This window comes from Toxorhynchites rutilus, chromosome 3 (genome assembly GCF_029784135.1).
Source record: "Toxorhynchites rutilus septentrionalis strain SRP chromosome 3, ASM2978413v1, whole genome shotgun sequence".
Classification (NCBI taxonomy): domain Eukaryota; kingdom Metazoa; phylum Arthropoda; class Insecta; order Diptera; family Culicidae; genus Toxorhynchites; species Toxorhynchites rutilus.
The window spans coordinates 238,496,736-238,522,595 of NC_073746.1; the positions used below are offsets into that span (position 1 = coordinate 238,496,736).

General features: G+C 38.5%; 1 protein-coding gene and 1 non-coding gene across 2 annotated transcripts in view; one reads left to right on the forward strand and one right to left on the reverse strand.

Annotated features, from left to right (window-relative positions):
* The window catches only part of LOC129774053 (uncharacterized), a 66,680-nt gene that overhangs the window by 9,619 nt on the left and 31,201 nt on the right, over window positions 1-25,860 (reverse strand). The window contains exon 8 of the mRNA XM_055777749.1: window positions 14,046-14,228. Coding sequence (XP_055633724.1) covers window positions 14,046-14,228 — 183 coding nt within the window. The remainder of the gene's footprint in view (window positions 1-14,045; window positions 14,229-25,860) is intronic.
* On the forward strand, window positions 19,498-19,579 carry Trnas-uga (transfer RNA serine (anticodon UGA)). Its single transcript has one exon. It is a non-coding gene; the product is annotated as a tRNA-Ser (tRNA).

Genomic DNA, 25,860 nt, shown 5'->3' on the forward strand with positions numbered 1-25,860 from the left:
AAACTAAGTTGTAATAAATTACTGTCCCACCAATTAAAAATTATCAAATTTAAACCGAAATAATTTTTGCAAACAATTTAAACTCATGGATAAGAATGAGGATAATTACTGCAGAAAATATTATAAATTCAGCGATTTTGACCCCAAGGCGGAGATGTTTTTGAGCGAAAGTAGAAATCAATTAATTCAGAGATTCATTTTCATTTGTAATTTTGCGTTCATGCTTCTGAACATCGTTTTATCAATTCTTCTTCTGAAAAAAAATACCTTGGAAACTGAGATATCAAGTGCTATGTTCTTAAGTTCTTTCATAACTTGCGAAAGACATGTTACACTTTTATATATTGGGTGTGCAACTTAATTCGTTCCTTTTTTTACATGAAAAACACATTTAAATATTATACAAATATAATAGAATGGATTAATAAATTATTCAAAATGTTGGTCATCGCAAGCCACTACTTTTTCCCATCTTTGCAGTGTTGCCACACTTACTGATTTATCTGGAAAGGTACATATTTTTTCGATTTTCTTGCTTCGGATTCTGTACTGTACTGATTACAGATGTTTATAAAAAAGTACTTATAGGTACAGAGTTTCAGGAGTGATGAATTAATAACAAGTGGAGTTGGTAAAAAAGATAAGGCAGAGAATTGATTTCGATGATTGGACCGTCAATGCAATGCTAAAGTGCAACGACATTCCCAATCTAACAAGCATCAATGAAGTTTACAGGTTTTTGTGATGGGAAATGAATCCGTTGCCTAAAAAGAAAGAACAGTTCGCTCGCATTTTAATATTTTATTATACATCAATCCTCGACAACTGTCGAGTGATATTATTCTGATTATAACAATAACAAAAAATAAATATCTAAATCGACAAAGCAACGATACGATGATCACACTCTTGAATTGTAAACATTTGAACAAACAGCAAAGCTCGAAACTTTTGATAACTGATGCATTCAAAGTTTATCAAGAGTGTGTATATCGAACATCAAACAAATGAATATTTTGAGGCTTGAGTACTGAGTACTAAGTACTATTTTTCCAATACTTTTTTTCTATGTAACAAAAATTGGTACAGACTCACTCCTCGTCATACGTCAAGCGATTTTTTTCTGAATATAATTAGAACAAAAATAGGCTTCGATATCAGCTCAACATCGACACGATGGACGCAATTTTAAGATGACAAGATTGGATTAAACATCGTGGCGATAGATAAAAAAAATTATTGGATGATAGTATGCGATCTAATTTTAGAAATACATTGTTTGAGCATCATTAAACGCACGTGTGATTTGAGGTTTGCAAATGTTAATGTACACTCACTGCAAATGCTCCTCCGCTATTTTCCTCATCTGCTATTTTCCAACAGCAACATGAGTCCGAGCGTTGTTATGATGGAATATTATCGACTCGTGTCTGGTCGCATAATCTGGACGTTTCTCGATAATAGCTGGCTTTAAACTGGCATGGCATTATTCGTTTGACTAGGTTTTAGCAGTTCATATTGCATCATACCCTTTTTGATCCCACCAAACACAGAGTATTGGGCGATCATCGATCGATATTTAGAAGATCAATCTTTTTCTCTCCAATCTTCGATTCTCTGGATCGATTCTTTGTATTCTAAAATCGATCTTCTTGACCGTAGAATCATTTTGTAAATATGTTTTTCAGTGAATATTGATTTTAATCTCACCAAAATGAACCTGACAAATTCCATATACATTGAATCTCTTTCAAGGTTTCCAAATTAGTGGTCGTAAATTTAGGATAAGCAGTTTTGTAAGTTTGGTCATAACAAAAAAAGTGATATATCAACACCATTACACTCGCTAAGCAGACCGTGAAAATTGTGAAGAAATTGGATGGTGACATCAGGTCCAGCTGACGCATTCTTTTCTAGAACTGCGACTGCTACCAAGATTTCGACCAAATGCCAGGCGTTTGTACGGTTGGATTTTATGAAATTAATGTCAGCGATGAATATCATCAGTTGCTGAATTTCTAATAAAAATTTTCAAATAACTTATTTAACTGAATAATTTCTGGACGGTACAAGATGAATGCCCTAGAATATACAATTTTTCTGTTCCTTCAAGGTCTTTGTGACATTCATGCTGATAATTAAAATAAAATGCCTTTGATGATTGATTAGAAATGTAAAATGTTTGTTCCATGTTTCAAGAAAAGTCAGCACTTATATAGAAGAAGTAAATAAACTGGAAAAAGGCATTCGATTTTTCAAAGATCGATTCTCTTGAACTCAGTGAATCGACCTCTACGCCGTTTTCAAAATCGATCCGTTTCTCTAAAGATCGCCCAATGCTACCGTGGATATTCGGCTTCAGCGTTCATGTTCCTGGCCGGACTTCACAAATGACATGCAGACATGCGAAATCGCGATTTCCATTCGTTTGGAACATAATTTCCTCGCTTTTAGATGTATCCTGAACCTCGAGTAGTTTTGAAATAGCTTGGCGAGTTACTCCCAATGATTTTGCAAATTCTGTTTGCTTTGGACTTGAATCTTGGTCGAGTAACGTCTCTAATAAGACGAAGAGTCTTCGGTTGACCCGGGGGCTTTTTGTCTTTAACTCAAAAATCACCACCTTTAAGTTGACGAAAGCATTCCCTACAAAATCTAACTTCCACATCTATTCGATGCGCTTCAGTTGTTCTTTTCTTCTAATGGAAACAGAAAATCAAATCATCCCGCGACCATGTCTATTTGCAACGAATCTCGACATTTTTAACTTGTTGTGTTAAACTCAAAGGCTTGTAAACAATATTTGGCTGACACATGTCGACACTTCATGATTCAGAAAAAAATAGCTGTTGTTTTCGGCTATTTATAGCACCTTGAGACAAACGGAACGAATTAAGTTACTCAATATAACTTTTTTTTGTTTTTGATTTTATGATTATTTTATATATTTACTAGCTGACCTGGCAAACTTTGTCCCGCCCAAAATTTGTTTTTGTTATCAACACCTTCAAACATTCACGCGCAAGTTCGTGAGTCCAATCAAAAAACTGTTCATTGATTGATCTTCTAATCGACCTCGTTGAATTTACCTTTTACTAACAAATTCCTAGTACTTCTACCAAAACTCATCATTATAATATGAGATTATTTTCAGACACAATTCTCGTCCAAGATTTTTCAACTACTTGCAAATAACATGTTTCTCCGTTACACGGAATAAATGTTTGATACACAAAATATGATAGAATAAAGACAAACCCCTCCCATCTTCTCCCCTTAGAGAGGGGGAGGAGTGTCCATTCACCATAGAAACGTTTCGTGCCCCCTAAAGTCTTCACATGCCAAATTTGGCCCCTTTTGCTTGATTAGTTTTCGAGTTATGCAGAAATTGTTTTCATTTGTATGACAGCCTAAGAGAGGGGGAGGAGTGTCGAACCACAATAGAAACATTTATTGCGTCCTAAAACATCCACATGTCAAATTTGGTTTCGTTTGCTTGATTAGTTCTCGAGTTATGCAGAAATTTGTGTTTCATTTGTATGGGAGACCCCCTTAGAGAGGGGGGAAGAGTGTCGAACCACCTTAGAAATGTTTCTTCCCCATAAAACCTCCACATGCCAAATTTAGTCCCGTTTGCTTGATTAGTTCTTGAATTATGCGGGAATGTATGCTTCATTTGTATGGCAGCCCCCCTCCCCCCTCAGAGAAACGGGAGGAGTGTCTATTAGTCATAGAAACGTCCCCTAAAACCTTCTTCTTCTTCTTCTTCTTCTTTAATGGCACTAACGTTCCTAGAGGAACTTCGCCGTCTCAACGTAGTATTACTTGCATCATTTTTATTAGTTCTTAGTTGAGATTTCTATGCCAAATGACACGCCTTGCAATGCATTCTGAGTGGCAAGCTCTAGAATACGCGTGATCACAGTGCAAGTCGGAGGAAATTTCTTTGACGAAAAATTCCCCCAACCAGAACGGGAATCGAACCCGAACACCCGGCATGTTAGCTATGACGCTAACCACTCGGCCACGGGAGCACACCCCCTAAAACCTTCGCATGCCAAATTTGGTATTTTCTTGATTAGTTTTCGAGTCAAGTAGAAATTTGTGTTTCATTTGTATGGCAGATCCCCCTTAGACAGGAGGGTGGAGTATCTAACCAACGTGAAAACATTTATTGCGCTTCAACACCTCCGTATACCTAATTTGGTTTCATTTACTTTATTAGTTCTCGAGTAATACAGTAATAAAAAAATGTGTTCCATTTGCCTGGCAGGCCCCCTAATAGAGGGGGAGGAGTATCTTACCACCGTAAAAGCATTTATTGCACCCTTAAACCTCCAGATGCCTAATTTGGTTTCATTTGCTTGAATAATATTCGAGTAATGCAGAAATTTGTGTTTCATTTGTATGGCAGCCCCCCTAGAAGAGGGGGACGAGTATCCAACCACCGAAAAAACATTTATTGCACCCTAAAACCTTTACATGCCTAATTTGGTTTCGTTTGCTTGATTAATTCTCGAGTAATGCAGAAATTTGTGTTTCATTTGTATGGCAGCCCCCCTTAGAGAGGGGGGTGTAGTGTCTAACCACCATAGAAACATTCATTGCACCCTAAAACCTCCATATGCCTTATTTTTTTCATTTGCTTGATTAATTGTCGAGTAGTGCTGAAATTTGTGTTTCATTTGTATGGCAGCTCCCCCTAAGAGAAGGGGGGGGGGGGGGTAGGAGGAGTATCTAGCTATCATAGTTTGGTTTTGTTTGCTTGAATAATTCTCGAGTAGAGCAGAAATTTGTGTTTCGTTTGTATGGCTGCCCCCTTTTAGAGAGGGGGAAGGGGTTTCGAGCTATCATAAGAACCTTTTCTATACAACTCCTATACAACTATACAACTTGGACAAGAAAAGTGTCATCCCATATATGGGTGACGCGGTGATGAAAGTGCTAAATTAATACAAAAATATCTTCCGATGAAACTTTTTAATACTACTAACTATAATTTAGTGTCGCAACATTTTAACTTATTCGGCACTATGTGCGCGCGTAGTAAGGAATGGTCGGTGTTGAGTCAGAGGGGACCAAGTCGCAGAACTAGAAATTTCGAGTTATTAACTGCATTAGTTTAAACATTTTGTGAAAATCAAGTGTACAGCAGGGATAAATTGTCAATAAAAGCCGCTTATAGCACTAAACTTCAAGCTAATTTTTCTCGAAAAATAAATGTGTCACATAGTCCGGACTGACTTAACACCGGCCAAATCTTCTACAATATTCAGCACCTGTTGTGTCGCTCGATAATACTGAAGAATTATCCCTTTTTAGTTTAGTTTAGTGGAATGCGCATCAGCTTACTCAATAGGCTTCTAAGAGCTTCTAAAATCACGTTGGGAATGTGCAATCGGAAAAAAATTACAGTGGAAAATGAGAGATCAAGTGCTATATTATGAAGTGAATATCTTCACTTGACATATAGTGATACCGTGTGGGGATCACCAAAATTAAAAAGAGAATTTTTAAGATTTCATAAAACTTCTATATTTTGCATAATCGCAGCCGTTTAGGAAAAGTAATGTAAAAAACGGAATATACAGTGAATCGCAAAATTAGGTGTACACACCGTGTTGGTTTGTTATTTTTGAGTCTTTCGGGGTTAAAAAGTAAATAATCAAAAGCGACTTAGATTCTTCGTAAAAACGATCCTTTTTTCTCTCATGAAGTGATAAGAAAAAAAATAAAATGGTCAGATTTCTACTTCATGATTAGAAGATAAAAAAACAAACAAAAAATAAAAAATAAAATTCAGACGTGGCAAAATTGAGTGTACAGTTCGAGTTTGACTTAAATTTTGTAACAGTTGAGTTCCGCTTTGTTACCTGAATTTTCATTCTTGACCTCCCACCATAAATGCTCAATAGTGTTCAGATCAAGGAGGTGTTTTTAGTTAATTGGGACATTATAAAGCAGGCACTTCTGCACGATGACATCAATTTGCTTCGGGTCTTTATCCAGTTGAAAGTAGTAATCTCTAGGGAGACCCAATTTCTGCACTGAAGACCGCAGGCTACGTTTCAGTATGCAACTTGTCCATCGTTGAATCGATGGATTCCATGGTTCCAGTTCCAGAAGCCGCAATTGTACATCAGTTGACTGCCGCCACCGTGTTTTACGGTGGAACCAAATGCCGCACCTGGAGCACCGATCCTGGTTTCATTCATACCATCTGTCTTCCCTCCGATTCAAAGAGATTGGTTTCCATTTCATCCGTATAAAGGACCTTGTTCCAGAACTTCTTAGGTCAGTTTACATATGCCTTAGCCAACTGTAGTTGTTTTTTCAAACTCACCTTTGAGATAAAAGATTTTTTTACGAGTAAAACGACCTCTCAGATTGTCCCTGCATACTACTCTCCGGGCAGTATCAGCGCTGACAGGTCCTCCAATGGTGCCGGCTTCTTCGGTAGTCAATTAAGAAATGTTTGTGTTAGGGTTCATTCGAAATGTTCGAATAATTACTCGTTCATCATCAGAAGACAGCAGCTGCTATTTCCCGCATTGTCTTCCCTCGAAAAGTCTTACTTGTTATGATGCCATTCTGATGAAAACTTTTTCAAACATCAATAAAAAATAAATACCAACTCTGCCCAAACTGTGGTTGGGTGTTGACATTACACATCGACGAAAAACGTTCGTGATCTTATTTACAAAGTTTTTTTTGGAGATATATACCTCAATACCTATACACTGTGTACACTTTTGCAATGCCTCAAGTTGAGTTTTTTCATCTTTTTGGGTTGCCAAAATGTTTTATAGCACTTTATTGCGCGTATAGCTAGTTAAATGTGTGAGTAATAATTATGCATCAAAGAATAAATGTATTGAAATTATTTTGTACCAAATAAATGGAAAGTATCGTCATTTGTACACTCAATTTTTCGGTTAACTGTACATGCGTTTCATCATGAAAAAGTCTCAGGAGGGTTGTGTCTGAGACACGACCGCATAGTTGACGTAGGATTCTCTTTGATAATGATTTGGTGGCCCTGAAAAGGGCCGTATTGTCGATTGTTGGGTATTGTTTGTTCACTCCACCAGTGTTTACAACCGAGTGATGATGACAAAATGACCGTAATTAGTCGTTACATGGTGCGTATCAGATAAAAGATACCGAAGTGGAATGAAATATGATGAAAATCGCCCTCTATGACCCCTAGACGAGATGCCTCTTGTGTTATGTATGGATAAAATAAAGAAAAAAAAATCTCATCTATGTTATATAAGATAACTATCAATACCGAACACAATTATCAACTTTTCTCATCAGTGAAAACATGTTACTTTTATATAGAGAAAACATATTTGAAATGGAAATGGTAATTTTCTTTTATTTATTTTTTTACTTTCTGAGTGTTTATTCAACCCAATGCGAATTTTAATTGGACTACCAACACCTAATACCATATGTAGAGCGTATGGGAAATCACTTTTTCGAATATTTCTTCACTTTTCCAATTTTTCTCACCGTATGAACTTTCCTTGGGTGAAAATGAATACAACAAAACAGACAGCTTAAACCGAATGACCCGTTCTTGAGCGGAAACACACCTTGATTTTTATTTATGAAAATTGAAATAAATCGTTTCATAAAGGGTGTGTCACATAAAATTGCATCACGGAAAAAACGCTATAGAAATTTAATTTTTAGGAATTATATCTTCAGTGTTGCGAGCGAACCCCGTTGGGTCGATGAGGCAGGCGAAATGTCGAAACTAAGTGACAGTGACATGACTGACAGTGCGAACCGAATTAAAATAGACAAACAATCAGACATACAAAACACAAGCTAAAGAACACAATAGGCAGACGTGAACAATTAGATTGAAAAGTGAAATTTATAAAACTTACTATTGAACACACGAATTACACAAATTAAAAGTTAGGGGACAGAAATGTGAGTCATAAATTAAAACTACATTGAATTATAAACAAATTAAAATTGATTGAATTAAAAATTTACAGCTTGAAGCTACACACATTAAAAACGTGTTTGCTCTTGAGATTGCTCATAATCTCCCGTGGAAATTCCGTGTGTTTCAACAAACTTCAAGATTTCTTCCACTCTTCATCACCCTCTCTGGGATAAACCTACGAATGGCTTCGAAAAATTCCGGAAAACGAGGTGCAAAGCAGGTAAAGGAGTTGGAACCTCAAAATAACCTCCAAACAACACCACGTAACTGTGCTGCATGCTCTGAACCGGACTGGAAGGAGAACAACAAGTTGAATGTGATAAATGTGAGCGTTGGTTTCACCTATCCTGCGCTGGTGTCAACGAGTCGATAGAGCAACGTAGTTTTGCCTGTAAGGACTGCTCAACACACACTCAACAGCTGACGAGTAGTGCATTATCGTGCAAATCTACTACTTCCAGTGCCAAAGCAAGATTGGCCGAGCTGGAGCTTAAGCGACTTGAGGAAGAGAAGAAGCTTAATGAAAATTTGCTCAATGAACGACCTCAAAAGGAGAAGGACATCCAACAGAAGGAAAACCAGCAGGAGAGGGAACGTTGTGAGAAGGAATTGAAAGAGAAGGAACGCTTGGAAAAGGAATTTTTGACAAAGTGGTATGAAGTGATGCGAAGTATGGCTGAAGAAGACGACGGTGGAAGTTGCAGAAGTTTTCATACGAACAGGAGCAGCGCAAACAAAGTGAAGCAATGGCTTAATGTTCAGGTTTTACCGACTTCGGAAGTGGTATCAGGGGAAATTCAAAACCCAACTATTATCCCGTCGAATACGAAACCGACCACAGTGTTGCAATCTCCCGTAGGAACGAGCCGTCCCATTCCAGAGCCCAATACAACGCAAGTGATACCGCAAATGACGTCATCGGAGCAGCAGAAGCAGATACAAATGATGCATATGAGAGCATCGGTGGTAACTCAACGATTCGCAAAACCGCTGATTGCGTCATCAACTCCGATTCAGCAGCAATCAGGACAGCCAGCAGCGCAGAGGCAACAGTTCGAGTTTCAACACATCACACAAGCACATCCCCCGTCTCACGCACGCTTTCAGGAGATACCTCATGATGTTAGGCCAGGTGAAGTAAGACCGACCGAGGTAGGTTTCCAACCGTTGCATGATGTTGTATGTCAGAATAAACGAGAATCTGCTCAAGAAATACACTGCTCTACACAAAACACTCATTTAATCTATACACACCCGCCCTCTAATCCCTTAAGAACACATTTTGGTAATGTAATTGGTCCACCCCAGCACGTTAACGACAGGTATATGGTTCCAAATTATGGTCATGTGCCTACTGCTACTGTTCCTGACTACCAGACCCCCGTTGTCCTCCCGTCTCTCGCGCCTGTAGCTACAGGATCTCAACAACTGTACGGACCTAATGTTCAGCAGTTACAGGCACGCAACGTGGTTCCAAAGGAATTACCTTGGTTCAATGGAGACCCGTCCGACTGGCCCATATTCATATCAAGCTACAATAACACTACTCAAATGTGTGGCTATTCGGACTCCGAAAATCTGATGCGCCTTCAACGGTGCCTTCAAGGCAAAGCTCGGGAAGCTGTGAAAAGTTTCCTCCTCCACCCATCGACACTTCCTCAAGTATTGTCTACGCTATACATGCTATATGGCAGGCCGGAGTTGATTGCCAACACTCTGCTGACTAAAGCAAGATCAACTCCTGCACCAAAAGCGGATAAACTCGACAGTTTGATAGGGTTCGGTCTTGTTGTGCAAAACTTATGTGCTCATTTGCAAGCAGTTGGTCTAGAAAATCATATGAAGAATCCCACGCTTCTCCAAGAACTTGTAGAGAAACTTCCTCCCAACATTCGTCTGGAGTGGGCGTTATACCAAAGCCGTGTTGAAGCACCTGATGTAGCAACTTTTTCCAGTTTCATGACGTCACTAGTTTCTGCAGTAAGTCATGTGGTTTCACCTGTAGTGGTCGTGACTGAGCCCAATAGCGAGAAGCGTAAGGATAGGGGCTATATCAACAGTCATTCGGTTGTGGGTGATTCTTCCACCTCTGCAGATGAACAATTCAATCCTAAACCGTGTCCTATCTGCAAGAAAGCTGGGCACAAAACGAAGGATTGTTTCGAGTTCCGAAAACTAGATGTCGACACCCGTTGGAAATTGGTCCAGCAAAACAGTTTATGCCGTCGATGTCTTACGTCTCACGGAAAGCGGCCATGCAAAAGTAATGTGTGCGGAATAGACGGATGTGAGTACCGACACCACAGGCTGCTCCATTCGGTGAAATCGACCTGTGAAATCAAACAAGAAAAAAAATCAACGCCCATGGGCACCGTATCCCTTCATTGTGATGAAAATGGTTCCACGTTGTTTCGTTTGATTCCCGTTACACTTCATGGCAAAAATGTTCAAGTGAGCACGTATCCCGCGCAGAACCTGATTCACAAATACTACAGCTCCGAATCTCGGGTCGTGGAAAGGCCAAGGAATTCGCCTTGAAGGATGTCCACACAGTATCATCTTTGAAACTTCCAACGCAGACGATGGTATACAGTGAGTTGCAGGAAAGGTTCCAGCATCTCCAAGGTTTAGCGATAGAAGATTATCAACGTGTAACACCGCAGTTATTGATTGGTTTGAACAACACGCGTCTGTGTGCCAGCTTGAAGATTAAAGAAGGAAAATCAGGTGAACCGGTGGCGGCGAAGACCCGATTAGGTTGGATGATATATGGTAGCTTACCAGGAACCATAACGTTCAATAGACAGCGTTACGTTCATGTGTGCACACGTTCTTCGGAAGATGAGCTGCACAACCTGGTACAAAACTTTTTTGATGTGGAAAGCGCAGGTGTCCGTGCTACACCTTTACTTGAATCTGCTGACATTTACCGAGCTCGTACGATATTGGAAGCAACAACCCACAGAACATCTACGGGGCGTTTCGAGACAGGACTTTTGTGGCGCTCCGATTATATCGAGTTTCCTGACAGTTTACCTATGGCGACACGACGTCTCTTGTGTTTAGAACGGCAGCTGACGGGTAAACCAAAAGTCTATGAAAACATCAGACAACAACTGAAGGACTATCAACTCAAGGGCTATGCCCATATCATCACGGAGGGAGAATTGTGGTCCGCTGATCCTCGTCGAGTTTGGTACCTTCCCCTGGGTTTTGTGGAGAACCCAAAGAAACCAGCGAAAGTCCGTATCGTCTGGGATGCGGCGGCGAAATCGGAGAAGGTGTCTTTCAACAGTATGATCCTCAAAGGACCAGATCTCCTCACATCTCTTCCTGGTGTTCTCAGTCGTTTCCGCCAACGGAAGGTGGCGTTTAGTGGTGACATCAAAGAGATGTTTCACCAGGTTTTGATTCGTGGCGCTGATCGAGACTCACAGAGATTTCTCTGGAGAGACGATCCTACGCAACCTGTTGACACTTATGTAATGGACGTGGCGGTATTCGGCTCCGCGTGTTCCCCGTGCAGTTCACAATTCGTCAAGAACTTGAATGCAAAAGAGCACGAGAAGACGTACCCAAGGGCGGCGCAAGCAATCATCCGGAGCCATTATGCCGACGACTACCTCGACAGCTTTGATACCATCAACGAAGCTATCACCGTTGCCAACGACGTAAAGCTGGTCCATGGAAGAGCCGGATTCGAGATCCGGAATTGGCTTTCGAATAAGACAGAAGTAGTTAACCAAATTGGGAACGGATCGGGAGAATCAGTGAGATAAGGGTAATGGATGCGAGCGCGTGTTGGGAATATCCTGGATTCCCGACGAAGATGTCTTCAGGTTTTCATTGGTACTACGCGATGAGTTACGTGGCCTACTCGAAGAAAAGATAGTTCCAACGAAACGTCAGGTCCTCCGAGTGGTTATGAGCGTGTTCGACCCTCTGGGGTTGATAACGATGCTAGTGATCCACGGGAAAATAATCATCCAAGAAGTCTGGAAAAGTGGTACTGGATGGGACGACGCCATTTCTGCAACCAACTTCGTTCTATGGCAGCGGTGGACGACAGCTTTGTCTCATCTAAAAGAAATAACTATCCCGCGTTGCTACTTCCCGGGATATTGTCCTAATAGTTTGGACACCATGGAACTCCATATCTTTGTGGACGCCAGCGAGGAGGCTTTCGCTTGTGTTGGGTATTTCCGGGTAATTGATCGAGATCAAGTACGGTGTGCCCTAGTTTCGTCGAAGAGTAAAGTTGCTCCAGTAAAAGCTCTATCGATTCCACGACTTGAGCTGCAAGCGGCAGTGATCGGAACGCGTTTAGCGAAATCGATAGCTGAAAATCACGATCTACCGATTCTTCGACGAGTGTTCTGGACGGACTCCACTACCGTCTTATCGTGGATACGCTCGGATCACCGCCGTTACAAGCCTTACGTGGCATTCAGAATAAGTGAAATCCTCAGTGAATCCACCGTTGCTGAATGGAGGTGGGTTCCTACTGGGAAGAATGTCGCGGACGAAGCGACAAAATGGAAGAAGGAGGCAGTATACGACGAAGCTTCACGCTGGTTCACAGCCCCAGAGTTCCTGTACGAGGAAGAAGGTCGATGGCCGCAGCAGAGACATCGTACGTAGGATTTTTTTTCAAAATATAGATTTTTGACGAAATGGCGACATTGTTTGTAAAAAAGTGGCGTTTTTGCCCCAAAAATCTAGACAAAAACATTCACCAAAATTTTATTCATCAAAATATAAAAAAAAGTCCTACGTACGATGACAGGAAATTTAGTGGAGAATCTAGGAAAACTATATCATCAAAATAGGATGGACCGTTCCGGAGGTAGAAATCCCACCAGTTTTGAAAACTTAGTTTCGAGAAAAACGCGTTTTAAATTTTTGATCCGCGCTCCTTACGCAAAGACTTAGGTCCACTAATTGGCTTGTAACTTTGGAACGGAAAATCGGACAAACCTGGGACAAAAACTACAGTAAGGTAAATATCCCAGAGAACATTTTAGGCCAGATTTTTTTCTCAAGTTTGTATAGTGTACTACTCCCTTAACATTCACCGTGCCCTTATGTATTACTTTAACCAACAAAAACTTGCAATTTTTTTTGTAAACTAATCATTTCAAATAAAAGCCGTTTCTTCAAGAAAATTGGGTATTTAAAAGTATGTTTTTTATCGGTAATTCACCGGTTTTACCGGTAATGAAATTCTCATTACCGAATAACCGGTTATTGAAATTTTAGCACGGTAATGCAATCCCTAGTCTGGAATACTGTTCAGTAATTTGGAATCCGCACTATCTGAACGGAGTCAACAGAATCGAAGCCGTACAAAAGCGATTTGTTCGGTTCGCTTTAAGACGATTACTTTGGAGTAACCGGTGCCAATTAATGGCTCTTGACACGTTACACGTGCGAAGGGTTGTGAATCGCGCCTTATTTATGTATGATGTGCTATTGGCTAGGATAGAATACCCCCTTAGTAATAATGACAAGCGTTATAAAAAACAGGTTTTTTTAATATTTGAATTACAAAAAAAATACACTATATATTCTTCGTTTCACAAAAAAAGTATTCGTGATTCGAGGTCTATGCGAATGGTGCTCACCCAATTTTCGAACAAATTTGAGAACACTGCACCCTGCGATATGTTAACGGAATCACTTTCTTCGCACACTAATTATAAATAAAATGGTTTATTCATCATACGTATCACATGTTCTCATTCCGATTTCTAAATATACAGCTTCCAAAAACTATGAATACTAAACCATGAGATTAACACATGTTGATTCGGTAACAAATCGTACCAACTAGAACGAATCGTTTTTCAACGCTATTAAAACCTTCTCTTGGATTAAAACATCTCCGAATTATGTTGTATCACAACAAAACCAATTGCATAAACCCGCGCTGTACTAAAAAAAACTTCTTAATGATTGCAAAACAATATTATAACAGATCCTCACTATTATGAGGCCTGAATTGCTCGAACATGATCTTGGTACATCCAGTTATCCGAAATCCTAGAATTATTTTACGTATAACAACTTTCACACTCACGTTTCTCTTTCAGCTGTGGAAAATCCTTATTCCGAATGACTATTTCTTTGGCTTGCACAACACCATTTAATTCTACAAGGAGCAGCGCCAGAATCACTCCTAGCGCTACCGAGCTGGAGGAGGTCAACGTTTGCCGCACCGAAACCGCGTTCATGATCACCACTGAACGGTTTCCACCGGATCAACCAGGTTTTGTTCTGTTCCGAGCTCCAAATGAGCGAATTAAAAATCTTCTAGATCTTGCTTGATCCTCTCACAGTTCTAGCAATGCCCAACTCAACGGTGCACTTGAATACAACAAGCCGTGTGCCGAGGTTACACAATATGCACTAGGTGCAACGCACAGCTTCCACTCTCCAATGGCACACTTGCTGTAGAGGGGTCCGTTTGGGGGTTTGCATAAATCAGCACATGTTCGAAACTTCTAGATTTCAAAGTTACTTTTGCTAAGTGAACCGAGGTTCTAACACTGTCACGAGATTCCAAGCGGCTGCGGTACCGTTTCTACTTTTGCGCAAATAGGTGCCCTGTTGATTGCGACAAACTCGAACTTGATGCTTATTGAGCTTCTCGAATTTTCAGCGGTTTTTGTGATGGCAGAGTCTCAGTACGCACCTGAACTCGAGCGAATCGTTTACAAAATTTGTCAGTTAAACGCGTTGATTACGAACTAGTGATTACGCAAAGCTGATGACAGGCACTTGAATCGCACCATGCCGCACAGGGAATATCTCATCGAAAGTAACACCGAAGTTACGTACAACACGCTTTCGGTTTTATCGCTGAGATGCACCACTCCGAGAGGATACGTGTTTGCGCGCGAACGGTCGATGAAGCAATAAACTCAAAATTTATATTGAACCGTTTCAAGTTAGGTGCGAGTCCACCGTGGAGCTCCACCATCATGCACATCATGTAGGAAAACCTTTTGTTTTTACGTTCCGTGTGAGCGAAGAAAGCAGAGATGTCTGCTTATCATGATTCCGCCAAGCTCAGCATATCACATGAAATTGGGAGGTAATATAAATTCAAAATTCCAAGCACCGTGTATTATTCTTAAATGCCATTGAAGTGATTGTGTCAATTCGGTTCCATCAGTTCAATATTGTTCAATCTGTCTGAGATAATTATCTAATTGCGATTATTGAAATCCACTGCAAATTTGTTGCTCGAAAGAGAAAAAAACAATAATTGCTGCAATTAACCTTCGATGAAGATCAGAATCGAGGAAACAAAAGCAGCAGTTATGTTTTTCCCCACAAAAGGATGGATCCATTCATCAATGAAAATATCGAAGATTGTATTTCACTATAATTTTCTTCCGGGTCGTAAAGCAGGAATAAATATGAAACATATGATTCATTAATAACACGTCGTTATAATGGTTGATAAAACTCAGTTCAATTTAGTACGAAACTTCATAGTTTGACACTCGAAGGATTTTGAAGATAATGAATGATCAAATATATGACGCTTGAGTAATCTCTAGAGAAATACAGAATTCAAATATCGAATTATCTTGAAACACACAACCCATGAAACTTTCGGCACTTGAATTTTTACAGTGGTCCAATACTACAGACATACTTTCTGGCATATTACATCTTTGAAAATTGCCCAAAAAAGTATATACAATCTGTCAAATGTTCGCTCGACAAAAAATAGTGGAACAGAGTACGGGGTCGGAATTTGTACGTGATTTTATAAATGCTCCAATTTCGTGAAAAATCAACGCATAGAAATAGAGTATACAGCTTCAAAGCTTTCAAAGCTTCAAGTTTTCGAATGTTTTATTAACATATATTTATTTTGGTGTTTGTAGATGTAGTGAACAAAAATATCGGGAAGAAAAAATAAAATTGAATTTTCTTTCTGTTTTTTCAAAGTTTTTGTGAACTAATACAATGTTTTGTTAACTAATTTAGTAGCAATATTTAATGAATTGCTATTAGATCAACCTTATTACTCAGTATTCATTTGATTCCTGGACCGTTCCTGTAGGACCTTTAAATATTCTCAATACACATTCTGATTTAAATGGAAAATTACTCCTTGGTATGTGATGATGAATAATTCAATAATTAATTATGGCATCGCAAATCGAAAGGCAGCTTAACTCCATTGAATTATGTGTAAGGTTAATATGTTGCTTTGACGGAAAAAACAAATTATTTGAATTTTCTTGGATACGAATGCACCAGCTGTGTAAAGTATCCCAAATAAACAACAACAACAACAATTTGAATTTCTTGGATCGATTTTTAAGGAAGTTCCAAAAACTGTTTTTTTATAGTGTATTAAAAAATCTAATCTTTACAATACTACAACAATTTATGATGTTAGCAGAAAACAATAACCTTGTTTATCCTCAAAAAAACTGTGAACATTTATTTTTTTTATCCTTTTTGTTTATTTTAGGCTCATTAGCATTTTAGCTGTAACAGAGCCGAATTTTAACGTTTATCATATCTATAATTAGCACATTACACAGTTACCATTTTCCGGCGTTAGAGTATTCCCTTCTATACCATTGAATATGGTACACACTTATACAGTAGCCGTTTAGGCGTAAGAGTTTTCTATCTGTTCTTCCATTATCCAGATAGACCGGACAGCGGAGACAGTTGATTGATCATTGTTGAGTTATTTATAGAACATCAGCCCGATGTGTCTTGCAGAGCAGAGCAGTTGTATGGATGAATCGATCTTATTTAGACCGTGGATTGATCTCCATCGCTGATGATTGTTACGTGGACGTAGTTATTCTGTAACAACAAAAAGATGGTCAATGAGGGCCCTGAGTTTTGACCTCACGATCGATCGCTTACTAAGCGAACGCGCAACCAATGTGGCTACGGAGACACCAGCATTTCATATTGATATTAGCCATTTTTTGACCGATTTATCAAAGTTTTGGTTTAATAGAGGAGCACTTCATTGCAAATTGTACCAGGAGTACAAAATGATATGCGTACTCTCGGAATCAACGATTCGTATCTTTCGTTTTCATGATTTTGTGGGAATGCGTGTGTAACAGTTCGGCTGAAAAGTTCATAAGATTGACGTCTACATGGCGCCTCTTGCAAAAATCTACTTGACTATCACAAAGCACCATCTTTCAATGGATACGTGTCAAAATGCTCATGCTGTTCAGTCCTGACTGGGAATTGTCCCCCTCTTTATCTGCAGTGTTCTAGACTGCAACAAATTTTCCCCATCACCATCAGGTGCAGAGATGTACTCCACTGCCTCATCGCATGCAGCAAGAACCTCCCAACGGTGACTTCGCGAACATCGTTCTCTCCGACGATGAAAGCTGGCATCGCTCAAATTTCTCCACAACTTTCCACATTTGTCCGTCGTGATGTTGTACTGGGGTCTCCCAAAGTTACAAAGTTACAAAGTTACAAAGTTACAAAGTTACAAAGTTGTAAAGTTACAAAGTTACAAAGTTACAAAGTTACAAAGTTACAAAGTTACAAAGTTGTAAAGTTACAAAGTTACAAAGTTACAAAGTTACAAAGTTACAAAGTTACAAAGTTACAAAGTTACAAAGTTACAAAGTTACAAAGTTACAAAGTTACAAAGTTACAAAGTTACAAAGTTACAAAGTTACAAAGTTACAAAGTTACAAAGTTACAAAGTTACAAAGTTACAAAGTTACAAAGTTACAAAGTTACAAAGTTACAAAGTTACAAAGTTACAAAGTTACAAAGTTACAAAGTTACAAAGTTACAAAGTTACAAAGTTACAAAGTTACAAAGTTACAAAGTTACAAAGTTACAAAGTTACAAAGTTACAAAGTTACAAAGTTACAAAGTTACAAAGTTACAAAGTTACAAAGTTACAAAGTTACAAAGTTACAAAGTTACAAAGTTACAAAGTTACAAAGTTACAAAGTTACAAAGTTACAAAGTTACAAAGTTACAAAGTTACAAAGTTACAAAGTTACAAAGTTACAAAGTTACAAAGTTACAAAGTTACAAAGTTACAAAGTTACAAAGTTACAAAGTTACAAAGTTACAAAGTTACAAAGTTACAAAGTTACAAAGTTACAAAGTTACAAAGTTACAAAGTTACAAAGTTACAAAGTTACAAAGTTACAAAGTTAGAAAGTTAGAAAGTTACAAAGTTAACAAGTTACCAAGTTACCAAGTTACAAAGTCACAAACATACAAACGGGCAAGCAAACCATTTGTCATGACAATTGTCATGCGAAAATGCGAAAACAGAACAGAAACTGAGAGAGGTTGGCGTCGACATCATGCCTCATACTGTATGTTTCTATTCTGTTTTCGCATTTACTCATGACAATTGTCATGACAAATGGTTTGCTTGCAAACGGGTCAACCTAAATAAAACCGTCTAATAAATAAGTGCAAATCATAATTATATTACGTTTACCGAGAGAAAAATCGTTTTTTTATGACTCGATTCTCCGGAGGATTCGATTATTCGGAGTGAAAAAATAAATCAATACTCCGGATAATCGAGTCCGACCTGTATACCAAAAATATTTTTGTAGTGATACTAAAGCAATTACTAATCATATTAGATTTTTTGTCTTTGCAAAATTTCATATGATTACGTTCAATCATTTTTCTTTCGTGATTGATCAAGAAAGACATTTGATCTTCATGTGCCCATTTCTAATACAGTTCTAGGCTGTAACCTACCAAAACTATTCGATGCTCCTCTTAATTTATTTTTTTTTGTCAAATCTTAATCTAAAAATATTTGAAATCCACCCACCACCATGTCAATTATATTAGCATAAGTAAAGATAACACAGTACAGGCAAACCTTTTTTTTGTGCGGGTGATAGGGACCGAACAAAAAAGTCGCATAAAAAAAATCGTGCAAAACTTCACCAGTAGGTTTAAAAAATCGTGTTCGGTACACATTTAAAAAAAACTTTTTTTGTGCGGTAGATAGGGACCGCATAAAAAAAGTTTCTCCCAAGAAAATAACTTAAATCCACGCCATTCACCGTTCAATTTCCTTTTGTTTCTCTGCTTTGTGATGGGACACTTTGCCTTTTCGGTTGCGCGTTGCATGTCGAAACGTGTTGCTGTTAGAAATCATAACATGCAAAAACTTAGAAAATCTTAACTGATGAGAGGAGGGGAATGATTTCAGAAGAGTATGATTGAGACGCAAATATGCTTTTTTCTCACTGAAATGCATATAAACCATCGAAAAAAAACTAAATGGCCGATAACTTCGTCAAATATGCTTCTTTTCATACACCGCACAAAAAAAATCGCACAAGAACAGAAAATCACACAAAAAAAATCGAACAAAAAAAAAGCACGAAAAAAAATCGCAAAAAAACCGCACAAAAACAGGTTTTACTGTACACAGTAAAGAAAGGTAAAAAAACTTGTCAATACTTTCTCCAATCGACGAAAAAAAATGGTTTTATTTTTTTTCTCTGCATGTTATTCGTCGTGCTGTGGTGTCCGAGCGGTTAAGGAGATGGACTTGAAATCCATTGGGTTCTACCCGCACAGGTTCGAATCCTGTCCTCAGCGATGTTTTTTTTTTAAATCAATTATTCCGTTCACTGTATAGTGTTTATATTCGACATGATTCTTCAGGAATATATTATTCTGGATGCTTTTTTGAGATATTGAATAGACGTGGAGATAATATAACTAACGTGATAGTGAATGGTTTTCAAATATTGATATATTCATTTGCAATAAATATTCAGTATATAAATATATAAATATATATATATATATAAATATTCAGTAATAATTTGCTGAATAAATGAATATATGTATGCTGAATACGCAAATAACGATTCAAAATTTCTCACTTGTATAAGCTGAAGGGCTACTATTGACACTTTATAAAATCAATTGAAGTAAACAAAACTATTTTATTGATGAATCATAGATTATTTGTCTAAAACTATGAATTGTAAATATGAGCAGGTTATATATCGTTCAATGTTTAATTGTTCATTGAGCACCTCAAGCATAGGAAAAAGTAAAGGTTGGAAAGTGAAACAAAAACATCAATCTGAGATTGTTCGCACACCTTCCTGCTTAAATATGCACTTCACGAGAAGGTGGCATAAACACAAGGTATGCGATTCGCCTCGCTATTCCAATACCTGGCAAGGCCGCACGAATCGAGCTATTGCTGTTGTTAACACTATTAATGAGTTTCATAATTGAATAGAAATGGAAAGAGAATTATTAAAAAAAAACCAAGTAGTTGACAATAAAAGAACTCTTCGTAATTGTTGATGTTGATTGAAGAGAAAATGTAATGAAATGCCGCTACAATTATATACTTGTTGGTATATACTTTCGGAAGATGATAAATATAATTATAAAAAAAGCTTAAATATACTAGAGTACATTTGACCACAAAGCATGCATTTACACCTGTCTTCGACATGTAATTAAATCCCTGGCCAACGCATAACAAATTATGCATATCATGATGTTGTGGTTGATTTCGAACAGGCTCAATATAATCATTGTTCCGTGGTCGCTTTAGTTAGGCAATCATATTTTTTCCCTTCGCTGTGCAGAAGCATCATTATTACAGAGCTTCCTATGAAGAATACTAAGCAGCACTATCATCATAATTTCCATCGCAGGAAGAAAGAAAGCGAAACTCGTTTTGAGTGGCGTTAGATAATTCACACATCCACCAAGGTATGTAAAGTGCGTGAGTGAACCCGATCGTACCATACGCGTGCCGTTAATATCCATGTTGGGTGTTAATCGAATCAGCTTTTAGAGCCAAATTCCATCGACCTATATAGTAGTAAGTAGAGCGCAGACATAACCAATTCGAAAGCAGTCGCAACAAACTTTTATACATACACAAACACGCCCTTTTGGGGGTTCATAGTGCGAAGTTTCATTATCGCGCTTTCGTCAAAGTGAGTGAATAGTGAATGAAAACAAAAAATAAATAAATTGAACGGAGTCACGAGAGGACAATGTTCCATTCCGAGACGACGGTCGCGGATGAAAGTAGGTGAAAATATATTATTCCCTCGAGCGAGACGCTGTCTGTTGTTGTTTACTCTTATGTAATGCGGCGTAAATCGTATGGGCATTGCAGTTATCGTTTAGTTATTTCGTAATTACAATATAATCGATAAGATGCCTTACAAGTAGGAGCTGTCGCAGTTTAGTGACTCTAAGTATGTATCTTAATGATCCCTTAAAAGGTCTGGTCTGAGATCAGTCCGTGAATGAACTATTCACGTGCTAGGAATCTCTTCGACAAAACATGCATGATAACCTGAAAACTTCCAGAAAACAGTACCATCACTAAGTTTGAAGACTGCAAGTTCAGAGATCATGGAATCCTCGTCGGAGCTACCTGGACTGCTGGAATAGCGTCGAGTCGTTCTCTTTTCAAATCTTTCTTGACTGTAAGAAAATTGGAGAGCGTGGTGTCCAAGACACGACCGCGTTGTTAACTTAGGACAATGAAAAAAATATATTTAATTCCTTTGTTTATTACTTTGGATATTATTGAGATTAAAAGCGAAATTTAAATTGAAATTCTTAAAAATATACTCTCTAGTAGATTTTATCTCTTTCTCTATTATTTTTTGAGCTTCTTCCATCGGATGTTTGTTTTTTGTTAGGGAACTGCTGATGCTGAGTTTCAGAATAGATGTCACCATTTTTTATTTGCGTTTTATATTAATCCACAGAAAATCTACCGAAAAATGGTTATTGCGGCACGACAAATAATGAATTTTAGTAATTTGTTTTCGTATGTTAGGAATAAAGTGAAGTTTTCGAGTTTTCGATTATTGTTTAAGGTATATTCGAAGTATTTTCCATTTTTTGATTGCACGAATAATGATCATTACGCTGTTGACAGCTGGATGCATAGATGCTGTCTGAAAATTGGTACCTTGCTGGTGGTATCGGTTCTGAAGTGACGGGGTGTCGCAGAACGAATTCCAATTAATGTTTTTTAACTTTAGGACAATACTTAAAGCGTTTGGCTGTAACTTTTAGTTGTAACTTTCTAACGATATCAAATATCGAAAAATCTTGTTATGACAACATTCTGAGGGCACAAGATTCCCGAGAAAAGTTAAAAATTCGCCGGGCCGGGGTCCCATCTTAAGTACACCCAAACTAGCGAAGGCAGATAACACGTCATCTTTGGCAGAGAAGATGTCATTTCCTGTGCATGAGAGTCAAATGCGCAAATAATGAGCTATTTTAAAAGCTAAAAAATGGTTTATATGTATGCGAGCAAACATCTCTTTCTGTTTTCTTTTCTCTTTTCATTTGGGATTGTGCAAAAAAAAGTCCATACGACGTCAATGGGGATCGAACCAAGGCAGGCTGGAATGCAAAGTTACATTACACGATTACGCTATCCATATAGCTGCCAGTGCTATTGTAAAGAAGCGAGATAATATTACACCTCAACATAAAATGAAGTTGGAAGGAGACGATAGAAACGAACTTTATATTACGTTACCCATATATGTCTTCCTAAAAGTAACAATGTTATTATTTTGCCCGCTTCATTTTCCTGAATTCACTTGTCCGTTCCCCATTCTCATCCCTATAAATAAGCAGAACTTAGCACCCGATGAGATCAATTTACTACAGCAGCTACACCCAAAGTTAATTTTTTTAGCACACGTTCTGGCATTATGTTATCTTGCAGCTCATTTAATGTAATAAATTAAATGAGCTGAAAGATAACATAAAATGTTTTATTCCCCAATACATGTATATCATTTGTATAATATATATGCTAGAGCCAATATGAGGGAGCGAAACAGGAGACACATTTACATGAAAGCATATGAAAACTTTTCGTATAGCTTGCCAAATACACGGCCCAGACAGAGAAAGATATATTCTCGTTCATGTTATTCTTTATCGTCTTATAAAACACCTTCCAACTTCATTTTATGATGTGTAATATTATCATGCTTCTTTATAATAGCACTGGCAGCTATATGGATAGCGTGGTCGTGTAAAGTAACTTTGCATTCCAGCAGCCGTCCTTGGATCGATCCTCATTGACGTCGTATGGACTTTTTTTGTTGCACAATCCCAATTGAAAAGAGAAAATAAAACAGAAAGAGATGTCTGCACGCATACATACAAACCATTTTTAAGCTTTCAAAATAGCTCATTATTTGCGCATTTGACTCTCATGCACAGGAAATGGCATCTTTTCTGCTAAAGATGACATGTTTTCTGCCAACGCTAGTTTGGGTGTACCAGCTTCCCAAGACAGCGGTCATGGCCGTAGGATATTTATATACATCACCTGGCTATAAAGTTTTTACAACCCTCTACAAACAATGTTCCGGACAACATGGCAACGTAGGAGAAAATGCTATTTTTATCTATAATATATTTCTGTAGTTATAGATTTATTAGACTTAGGCTTATATCTATGAAGATTGAGGCTATTTAGATTTGTGCTCAAAAATCCACTGATAAATGATGACACCTTGTCTTCTTCTGCATAATTAAATGAATTATGTTTGGAAGTTTTATCAAATTTCAATTGAAAACCCAATAAAATACAAAAATATGTGAACTTTGATAAAAGAACATACATTGAGATATAGGGCAGAAATCACTCGATTGAGCTTCCTACAGGAATCCAACAGCCGGGGAAATTGAATGTTCGAAATATCGAACGTTGGCAATAACGAACTTTTTTTCTGCTGAATCAATACCAACACATCTAAAGGGTGTGTCATATCAAATTGCATCACGGAAAAAACGCTGTAGAAATTCGCCCAGTAGACCGATCCTTTTGAAAATTTTAGACAGTAAAATATAAACTATTAAACAACTTTTGGCATTTTCTTTTTATTCATACTTCGAGCCCAACCCCGTATGCTCGCACCTTCCTCTTTACCCCGTCCATAAGGTTCTGTACAACGTCAGGTTGTAGTTTTTTTTGAACAGAAATCCATTTTCTCTTGAAGTCCGCCTCCGATTTGACAACTTTTGGGTTCTTCCGGAGGGCCTGCTTCATAATCGCCCAATATTTCTCTATTGGGCGAAGCTCCGGCGCGTTGGGCGGGTTCATTTCCTTTGGCACGAAGGTGACCCCGTTGGCTTCGTACCACTCCAACACGTCCTTTGAATAGTGGCACGAAGCGAGATCCGGCCAGAAGATGGTCGGGCCCTCGTGCTGCTTCAATAGTGGTAGTAAGCGCTTCTGTAGGCACTCCTTAAGGTAAACCTGCCCGTTTACCGTGCCGGTCATCACGAAGGGGGCGCTCCGCTTTCCGCAAGAGCAGATCGCTTGCCACACCATGTACTTTTTGGCAAACTTGGATAGTTTCTGCTTGCGAATCTCCTCCGGAACGCTGAATTTGTCCTCTGCGGAGAAGAACAACAGGCCCGGCAGCTGACGAAAGTGCGCTTTGACGTAGGTTTCGTCGTCCATTACCAGGCAATGCGGCTTCGTCAGCATTTCGGTGTACAGCTTCCGGGCTCGCGTCTTCCCCACCATGTTTTGCCTTTCGTCGCGGTTAGGAGCCTTCTGAACCTTGTATGTACGCAGGCCCTCCCGCTGCTTGGTCCGCTAGACGAATGAACTTGACAAATTCAGCTTATTGGCGACATCCTGGACCGAACTTCTCGGATCACGTCTAAACTGCTTAACTACACGCTTGTGATCTTTTTCACTGACGGAGCATCCATTTTTGCCGTTCTTCACCTTCCGGTCGATGGTTAGGTTCTCGAAGTATCGTTTTAGTACTCTGCTGACCGTGGATTGAACGATTCCCAGCATCTTACCGATGTCCCGATGTGACAACTCCGGATTCTCGAAATGAGTGCACAGGATTAATTCACGACGCTCTTTTTCGTTCGACGACATTTTTCCAAATTTACGAAAAATTGACAGTGAAGCATGGCCAACGTGATCTTTACACTCTTATCTGATTATAAGCGAAAGCTGAAGATATAATTCCTAAAAATTTAATTTCTACAGCGTTTTTTCCGTGATGCAATTTGATGTGACACACCCTTTAAACTCCGCAGCGCATTTTGGTTTGTTTACTTCGGAAAACGGATGATTTTTCATTTATTTTTGCATGTTTAGTTATGAATGTTTGCAAATATCGATTAGTTTAGCAAATATAATTGAAAATCTATATGATTTTTAGTCCGTTATAACCCTAGGTGATGGCGACCGTAGAATTTCGTTTGTGGAAGAGCTGGAGGAAATTATCAGTAGGGGAGGTGGGGGTAAAACGGACATGTTAACGCAGTTTCTTGCAATTCAATATACTGTTTCTCTACCTAATTAACCAAATATTTTACAAAAAAGTGTTTTTCAATGTTTTTTACTAAAATTAAAACAGACGGAAAAGTACATTTTTTTCGATGAGGGTAATATATATGGGGGTAATATGGATAGGTTTGTAATATGTGAAGCGTGGAGGTTTATAGATCGCGAGAGGAATAATTTTATTCAATCAAGGTTCGTTGAATGATGAAAAAATCGAATTGATTCACCTAGAAGTGATATCATGCTTTTCAGCAGTATAAACGAGCAGACCCTCAACTATTATATCAACATATTAGAATGGTTCCAGTCAGCTTCTAAACTTCCATATTTGGCGATTCCATTTCCATTTGTAGACGCGGGGCATTCCTTAGGAAGAGATTAAACAGACTTTTCACAGTCCATCTCCCTGCCAGTGGCAACTGTCCGTTTTACCCCACCAATACAATTATTTCAATTGTGATTGTGGCGATGGATACCACGATATGGAGCATATTGTTTGGTCGTGTATCCGGTTCCATGTTGCTCGCTCTCAGCT